The 9505-nt window shown below is 42.6% G+C and overlaps 1 protein-coding gene across 1 annotated transcript; it reads left to right on the forward strand.

The window, feature by feature from the left end:
- Nucleotides 1-218: 218 nt before the first annotated feature.
- On the forward strand, nucleotides 219-9505 carry LOC311488904 (uncharacterized protein). Its single transcript, XM_084545765.1, has 2 exons — nucleotides 219-2965; nucleotides 7303-9505. The coding sequence occupies exons 1-2, from the start codon at nucleotides 1289-1291 to the stop codon at nucleotides 9049-9051; spliced, it is 3426 nt and encodes a 1141-aa protein (XP_084401891.1). The 5' UTR covers nucleotides 219-1288; the 3' UTR covers nucleotides 9052-9505.

The raw sequence follows: 9505 nt of genomic DNA on the forward strand, positions 1-9505 counted from the left end.
AGAACATTTCTGTGCACGTGCAGTTTAATCCAGATCATGTGGACAATCCAGGAGACTATTGTTTCATGGACAGATGAGACCAAAGTAGAACAGTTTGGTTTAAATGAGAGGCGTCATGTTTGGAGATGAATCAACACTGCATCCCAGCATCAGAACCTCATCCCTCCATGAAACATGGGGGTTGTACAGTCCTGTTTTCGGCCTGTTCTGCTGTTTATTAATCCCCATACGTGGGATTAATAAACATGTCTTATTTTATCTTATCTTATCTTAACTTATCTTATCTTATCTTGTTCCAGGACGGCTTGTCATCACTGATGGACCAAGGAATTCTGAATTCTACCAGTGAATCCTAAAAAAAAAATGTCAGGACATCTGTCCATGAGCTGAATGTGAAGAGAAACTGGGCCATGCAGCAAGACAACGAGCCCAAGAACACAAGTGGTTCTACAAAAGAATGGTTAAAGGAGAACAAGATTAATGTTTAGGAATGGCCAAGTCAAAGTCCTGACCTTAATCCAACAGAAATGTTGAGGAAGGACCTGAAGCAAGCAGTTCATGTGATGCTGAATGGTGCTCTCCATTATTGAATGTTTATATTTTCTTTAATAGGAAAACTTAGTTTGATTTCATTTGTGATGGACACTGACAGAACCCACCTGTCTGGTGGGCGGGGTTAATAAAAAGGCCTCCTGCACACAGCTGATTGCAGTTGCAGTGTGAGTGCCATGAGCAGCAGACCGTCTCTCGTTTTTAATTTTTCCGTAATGTTTCGGTGCTAATATGGGGTTCACAGCGAGTAGCCGCTGTGCCTTGCTGCTCTGCTAACATGTGAGGAAACCCACCAACATCTTAGAACTGAAGTGGTTCTGTTCTGAGGAATGGGCTAAAATTCCTCCTAGCTGCTGAAGACCACTGATCCTGTTCTCTAAAACTCTAATATAATAAAAATAGACCATGTGTAACTACGCATGGTCTCTTTTTATTATATTAGATTTTTAGAGGACAGGAAACTGGAAACACAATCTTTGAACGCAGAGATTCAAAGAAGAACTCATCATCAGAGTCTGAACGCCCTCATTCTACTTCCTGTTCTCACACACAGCAGCTCCACTCTGTCAACATACTTCCTGGTTCCCTCCTCTTTAGATCTGCACTACATGTGGTGAAGTGTAAGAGGTGACTGGCCCCATTCACTGTAGAAACACATGACATTTAGATCAGAGCTCAGAATAGTTTCACTTCTAAGCAAAAGGAAGTTACTGAGTCACTGACACCGAGAATTGAAATGGCGGAGAAAGGAGTTGAGCTGGATCAAGAAACAATTACCTGTTCCATCTGTCTGGATCTACTGAAGGATCCGGTGACTATTCCCTGTGGACACAGCTACTGCATGAACTGTATTAAAAGCCGCTTTGATGACGAGAACAAGAAGAAAGACCACAGATGTCCTGACTGCAGACAACTCTTCACACCGAGGCCTGTCCTGGTGAAAAACACCATGTTAGCAGTTTTAGTGGAGCAGCTGAAGAAGACTGGACTCCAAGCTGCTCCTGCTGATCACTGCTATGCTGGACCTGAAGATGTGGCCTGTGATATCTGCACTGGAAGAAAACTGAAAGCCTTCAAGTCCTGTTTAGTCTGTCTGGCATCTTATTGTGAGAAACACCTTCAGCCTCATTATAAGTCACCTACATTTAAACCACACAAGCTGGTGGATCCCTCCAAGAAGCTCCAGGAGAACATCTGTTCTCGTCATGGTGAGGTGATGAAGATGTTCTGTCGTACTGATCAGCAGAGTATCTGTTATCTCTGCCCTGTGGATGAACATAAAGGCCACAACACAGTCTCAGCTGCAGCAGAAAGGACTGAGAGACAGAGGGAGGTGGAGGTGAGACGACAAAACATCCAGCAGATGATCCAGGACAAAGAGAAAGATGTGAAGCTGCTTCAACAGGAGCTGAAGGCCATCGCTCACTCTGCTGATAAAACAGTGAAGGACAGTCAGGAGATCTTCACTGAGATGATTCGTCTCATCCAGGAAAGAAGCTCTGATGTGGAGCAGCAGGTCAGATCCCAGCAGGAAACTGAAGAGAGTCGAGTCAAAGAGGTTCAGGAGAAGCTGGAGCAGGAGATCACTGAGCTGAAGAGGGAAGATGCTGAGCTGAAGCAGCTCTCAGACACAGAGGATCACAACCAGTTTCTACACAACTACCCCTCACTGACACCACTCAGTCAATCTACACACTCATCCAGCATCAATATCCGTCCTCTGTGGAAGTTTAAGGACGTGAAAGCAGCTGTGACAGAGCTCAGAAAGAAACTGCAGGACATTCTGAGAGAGACAAGGACAAACATCTCACTGACAGTGACTGAAGTGGATGTTTTATTGAGACAACCAGAGCCAAAGACCAGAGATGAATTCTTAAAGTATTCATGTGAAATCACACTGGATCCAAACACAGCACACACATGTCTGGTACTGTCTGAGAGGAACAGAAAAGTAACATCAGTGATTAAACAACAGTCTTATCCTGATCATCCAGACAGATTCACTGATTGTGTTCAGGTCCTGAGTAAAGAGAGTCTAACTGGACGTTGTTACTGGGAGGTGGAGTGGAGAGGAAGAGTTGGTGTAGCAGTCACATACAAGAATATCAGCAGAGCAGGGAGACAAAGTGGATTTGGATGCAATGAAAAATCTTGGACATTAGATTGTTACAGGTCTACATTTGTGTACAAACAAAACAAAACTCTCATCTCAGGTCGTCCTTCCTCCAGAGTAGGAGTGTACCTGGATCAAAGAGCAGGTATTCTGTCCTTCTACAGCGTCTCTAAAACAATGACTCTCCTCCACAGAGTCCAGACCACATTCACTCAGCCCCTCTATGCTGGACTCTGGGTTGATGTTTGTTTTGATGGTTTGTATTTTGTTGAATCAAGTGCTGAGTTGATTAAAGTGAAGTAGACAGCAGTAACTTCAGGACCAGAGAGTTAAATTCTGTGTTTCTCTTCATCAACTTGTTTTCTCTCCATGTTTGTTGCTGAGAGTTCATTGTTGTGGTGTTTCTGCACAGAGATCAGCTGTCAGTCAAACATTATGGCTGCTACCTTGACATGTTTAATAGTTGTTCTCTTGATGTTTCATCACTTTCTTTACGTGGAGCTCTTTCCTGTGTCTGTTTAGCCATAGAGGATATCACTGCTCATGATGACTTTTATTTCCATGACAATGTAAACTTCTCTGATCTCTAAATGTCTGCTGAATATTTGTATTGATGTATTTGTGTCTTCTTGTTTCTCTTCCACTTCGTAGCAGAGGAATCAGCAGACCTTCCTTTATCACTGATATGTTGTTGATCACTTTGTACAGAAAGAAATCTATGATTACATTTATATCTATTAGTTTTTCAGACTATATATGTCTGGATCCACACTTGCCTTTATCACTGATTTGTTATTCATCACACTGTTAAAATATATTCACATTTATTTGTTTATCAGATCAAATGTTTAAATTCATGTACAAATAAATCATTATTGAGGAGATCATTCATTACTTTCTTGGTTAAACTGAATGATTGTGTTGATTTTGTCAGTTTTTTTTCTATAATCAGTCAATAAAGAAGTTTTTAAAGAACTTATTCAAGTTTGTGTTTCATCCATGGAACCATCACAGATAAAGTTACTTGATTGTTTTAGGACATTTAGGATGTTTGTAACTTGTAAATTCTTTTCTCCCATCTTTCCTGTGTTACCTGAATGCAGCATCAGTGTTACAGGCTGAGGCTCCTGTGGACAAAGTGACACAGTGTGATATTACAGATGTTTCAGTGTCTCTTTACTGATGCTGTTTAAGCTGCTGAATGCTCAGTGGAGGTTTTACACGTCAGGTCAACAACTGAAACCTGAAAATGATGCTCAACACAAGAGGGCGCCTTCATCCTGCTGACAGGGACGTAGTGGAGTGAATGAATGAACATGAATGGAGTAAAGATCAAATCAAATAAAAGGCCTTGCTGTTAACATTTTCTTTGGCTTTTACTCGTCTATAGCTCCTCCAGAAGCTTTAACTATTTTATTTAAATTGCACTGATTGTTAGCAGGGAGTTCATGTTGACTACAGTGAGTTTGATTTTATTTCAGCGTGAACACCTTTCTTTACAACTATCAATAAATCAATAATACTTTACACCTGCTTCTTTCTGAATCTGTCTGGATCCACACTTACAGCAGAAAAATAAAAACAAAAGTTGTAATAGACTGTTGTGATCTTTTGCTTATAGCAGTTTAGTTAGAAACGCTCCAATAAACCAAATGTTTTACAGACATTTAGTTTGAACTGTCCCCCAAAGAATCACCATCTTTCGTGCGTCCCTGCAATCCTAGGAGACATAGTCCCTGTTCAGACTTTGCATTAGAATCCGTCCTAGGCAACCTGATCTCAAGTGTCCAGCTTTAAATACCTGTGTTCACACCTGGCACTAAAATGTGTCTCCACATTCGTCATCAGCCAGAACTTCAGACCAAACCTCAGTTTCCCTGCATGTAAATAAACACCTACGTCATTTGTGTCACAGTTGAATATTATAACATGTGCTGCCTCTCATGGATCTCTACCTGCAGCTGGATCAGAACCACGAACAGCTGTATGTTTTGTGTACTGTCATGGATTTTCAAGTCTAGGTAGGACCCAAATGCTGGACGCTATACGATGAGGCAGGAGCAGGCAAAAACTAAATTTAATTACACAAAAGGAAACACAAAGCGCTACTGAGACGGCAGGAGAACCAAAAACAAAAATCAAAACTTTCAAAAAGACAAAAATGTAACATCACAAGACTAGAGATAAAAAACACTGGGAACACATAGAAACAGTAGAAAACAGTATGACATGACAGAGGAGAAAGGGAAAAGCAGGACTATATACACTATATTACCAAAAGTATTCGCTCACCTGCCTTTACTCATTCTATGAACTGAAGTGCCATCCCATTCCTAACTCATAGAATTCAATATGATGTCGGTCCACCTTTTGCAGCTATTACAGCTTCAACTCTTCTGGGAAGACTGTCCACAAGGTTGAGGAGAGTGTTTATAGGAATTTTTGACCATTCTTCCAAAAGCGCATTGGTGAGGTCACACACTGATGTTGGTCGAGAAGGCCTGGCTCTCAGTCTCCGCTCTAATTCATCCCAAAGGTGTTCTATCGGGTTCAGGTCAGGACTCTGTGCAGGCCAGTCAAGTTCATCCACACCAGACTCTGTCATCCACGTCTTTATGGACCTTGCTTTGTGCACTGGTGCACAGTCATGTTGGAAGAGGAAGGGGCCCGCTCCAAACTGTTCCCACAAGGTTGGGAGCATGGAATTGTCCAAAATGTTTTGGTATCCTGAAGCATTCAATGTTCCTTTCACTGGAACTAAGGGGCCAAGCCCAGCTCCTGAAAAACAACCCCATACCATAATTCCTCCTCCACCAAATTTCACAGTTGGCACAATGCAATCTGAAATGTACCGTTCTCCTGGCAACCTCCAAACCCAGACTCGTCCATCAGATTGCCAGATGGAAAAGCGTGATTCATCACTCCAGAGAACGCGTCTCCACTGCTCTAGAGGCCAGTGGCGGCGTGCTTTACACCATTGCATCCGACGCCTTGCATTGCACTTGGTGATGTGTGGCTTGGCTGCAGCTGCTCGGCCATGGAAACCCATTCCATGAAGCTCTCTGCGTACTGTACTTGGGCTAATCTGAAGGTCACATGAAGTTTGTAGCTCTGTAGCAATTGACTGTGCAGAAAGTCGGCGACCTCTTTGCACTATGCGCTTCAGCATCCGCTGACCCCTCTCCGTCACTTTACGTGGCCTACCACTTCGTGGCTGAGTTGCTGTTTTTCCCAAACGCTTCCATTTTGTTATAATAGAGCTGACAGTTGACTGTGGAATATTTAGGAGCGAGGAAATTTCACGACTGGATTTGTTGCACAAGTGGCATCCTATGACAGTTCCACGCTGGAATTCACTGAGCTCCTGAGAGCGGCCCATTCTTTCACAAATGTCTTGTTTCACAGTCTGCATGCCTGAGTGCTTGAATTTATACACCTGGGGCCAGGCCAAGTGATTAGAACACCTGATTCTGATCATTTGAATGGGTGAGCGAATACTTTTGGTAATATAGTGTATATATACACACAAGGGCAGAGGAGACACAGGTGAAAAAAATCAGGGCGGGGCAGACAATTATAAAGGAGGGAAATCACAGGACAGGAAGGTGACGAGAAACAGGTGACACCAATCAAGACGGGGAAGACAATCACAAAGACGGGAAGATAAAGGAAGGGACACAAGACAGGAAACCAAGAACTTAACAAAATAAAACAGGAAACTGAAAAACATGAAGCATGAAACTCAAAACAGGAACACAGGAATCAAAACACAGAACCGGGACATGTATGTCGTGACTTAGGTTAATTCTACATATTTTGGAAAAAGCTGTAAAGTCACGTCTTAAGTTATTTATTTATTAATTTATCTCTGTCCTGACATTAGGTATTTGACATTCGTTGGGGAGAGGTTAAATTTGTTACTGGTAACTCAGAAATTCCAACTTTCCATTTGAAATGTAACGCACCATTAATGCTGTCATGACATGGCTCGTAAGTCATGACAAAAAAAACGAGAGACAAGGTCTAAACGTAAAGGTTAACCCATTTATTTAAATAAAGTCAAAAACAACCCATAAGAACGGAATGAGGTTTGAGTGAGTATCGATGGTTGCATGATGTGTATTTTTGAAAGGTGCTAGCATAAAGTAAATAGACCGAAACCAACAGAACAAAAACACGATGCCGGACAGATCGAGGTCAAGAAGCAGAGAGAGTGCGGACTGTGACTGCCAGATCTTAAAGGATCAGGGAGACTGGCCAAGTGCTCACGATTACCCAAAATGAGACCCGGCCACTGTTGACACAGCTTTAGCTCAAACCTGATAAAATTATAAAATACAATAATACTTGAGAGGTGTGTTTGTCTGTTTCTGCTTTCAAATAAAACACACGGTCTCTTTTTATTTTATTAGATTTTTAGAGAACAGGAAACTGGAAACGCAATCTCTGAACACAGAGATTCAAAGAAGAATTCGTCATCAGAGTCTGAACGCCCTCATTCTACTTCCTGCTCTCACACACAGCTGCTCCACTCTGTCCACGTATGTCCTGGTTCCCTCCCCTTTAGATCTGCACAACATGTGGTGAAGTGTAACAGCTGACTGGACCCATTCACTGTAGAAACACATGACGTTTAGATCAGAGCTCAGACAAGGTTCAGTTCTAAAAAAGAGAAACACTCGGAGTCACTGACACTGAGAGCTGAAATGGCGCAGAAAGGAGTTGAGCTGGATCGAGAAACCTTTTCTTGTTCCATCTGTCTGGATCTACTGAAGGATCCCGTGACTATTCCCTGTGGACACAGCTACTGCATGAACTGTATTAAAAGCCACTTTGATGAAGAGGACAAGAAGGAAATCTACAGCTGTCCTGAGTGCAGACAACTCTTCACCACGAGGCCTGTCCTGGTGAAAAACAACATGTTAGCAGTTTTAGTGGAGCAGCTGAAGAAGACTGGACTCCAAGCTGCTCCTGCTGATCACTGCTATGCTGGACCCGAAGATGTGGCCTGTGATGTCTGCACTAGAAGAAAACTGAAAGCCTTCAAGTCCTGTTTATTCTGTCTGGCATCTTACTGTGAGAAACACCTTCAGCCTCATTATGATGTAGCTCCTTTAAAGAAACACAAGCTGGTGGATCCCTCCAAGAAGCTCCAGGAGAACATCTGCTCTCGTCATGGTGAGGTCATGAAGATGTTCTGTCGTACTGATCAGCAGATTATCTGTTATCTCTGCTCTGTGGATGAACATAAAGGCCACGACACAGTCTCAGCTGCAGCAGAAAGGACTGAGAGACAGAGAGAGGTGGAGGTGAGACGACAAAACATCCAGCAGATGATCCAGGACAAAGAGAAAGATGTGAAGCTGCTTCAACAGGAGCTGAAGACCATCGCTGACTCTGCTGATAAAACAGTGAAGGACAGTCAGGAGATCTTCACTGAGATGATTCGTCTCATCCAGAAAAGAAGCTCTGATGTGAAGCAGCAGGTCAGATCCCAGCAGGAAACTGAAGAGAGTCGAGTCAAAGAGGTTCAGGAGAAGCTGGAGCAGGAGATCACTGAGCTGAAGAGGGAAGACGCTGAGCTGAAGCAGCTTTCAGACACAGAGGATCACAACCAGTTTCTACACAACTACCCCTCACTGTCACCACTCAGTCAATCTACACACTCATCCAGCATCAATATCCGTCCTCTGAGGAACTTTGAGGACATGAAAACAGCTGTGAAAGAGCTCAGAAAGAAACTACAGGACATTCTGAGAGAGACAAGGACAAACATCTCACTGACAGTGCCTGAAGTGGATGTTTTACTGCCACAACCAGAGCCAAAGACCAGAGATGAATTCTTAAAGTATTCATGTGAAATCACACTGGATCCAAACACAGCATACAGACGTCTGGTACTGTCTGAGAGGAACAGAAAAGTAAGATCAGTGATTAAACAACAGTCTTATCCTGATCATCCAGACAGATTCACTGATTGGTTTCAGGTCCTGAGTAGAGAGAGTCTGACTGGATGTTGTTACTGGGAGGTGGAGTGGAGAGGATTATTTGGAGTTGGTGTAGCAGTCGCATACAAGAATATCAGCAGAGTAGGGAATGCAAGTGGATTTGGACTTAATGACAAATCTTGGACATTAGATTGTTACAAAGACAGTTCTACATTTGTGTACAACAAAGTCCAAACTGCCATCTCAGGTCCTCGTTCCTCCAGAGTAGGAGTGTACCTGGATCATGGAGCAGGTATTCTGTCCTTCTACAGCGTCTCTGAAACCATGACTCTCCTCCACAGAGTCCAGACCACATTCACTCAGCCGCTCTATGCTGGACTCTGGACTGATGGTTTGCCTTTTTTTGGATCAAGTGCTGAGTTAATTAAAGTGAAGTAGACAGAGGTAACTTCAGGACCAGAAAGTTAAATTCTCAGTTTCTCTTCATCAACTTGTTTTCTCTCCATGTTTGTTGGTGAGAGTTCATTGTTGTGGCATTTCTGGACAGAGATCAGCTGTCAGCCAAACATTATGGCTGCTACCTTGACATGTTTAATAGTTGTTCTCTTGATGTTTCATCACTTTCTTTAGGTGGAGCTCTTTCCTGTGTCTGTTTAGCCGTGGAGGATATCACTGCTCATGATGACTTTTATTTCCATGATAATGTAAACTTCTCTGATCTCTAAATGTCTGCTGAATATTTGTATTGATGTATTTGTGTCTTGTTGTTTCTCTTCCACTTCATAGCAGAGGAATCAGCAGACCTTCCTTTATCACTAATATGTTGTTGATCACTTTGTACAGAAAGAAATCCATGATTACATTTACATCTATTAGTTTTTCAGACTATATA

Source organism: Chelon labrosus, assembly GCF_963514085.1.
Source record: "Chelon labrosus genome assembly, chromosome: 6".
NCBI lineage: Eukaryota > Metazoa > Chordata > Actinopteri > Mugiliformes > Mugilidae > Chelon > Chelon labrosus.

Bases quoted from the DNA above. Each gene is read 5' to 3' on its own strand.
- LOC311488904 (XM_084545765.1), top strand. From the start codon at position 1,289: ATGGCGGAGAAAGGAGTTGAGCTGGATCAAGAAACAATTACCTGTTCC. The intron at 2,966-7,302 runs TAGACAGCAGTA...CATGACGTTTAG, and splicing joins CTGAGTTGATTAAAGTGAAG to ATCAGAGCTCAGACAAGGTT.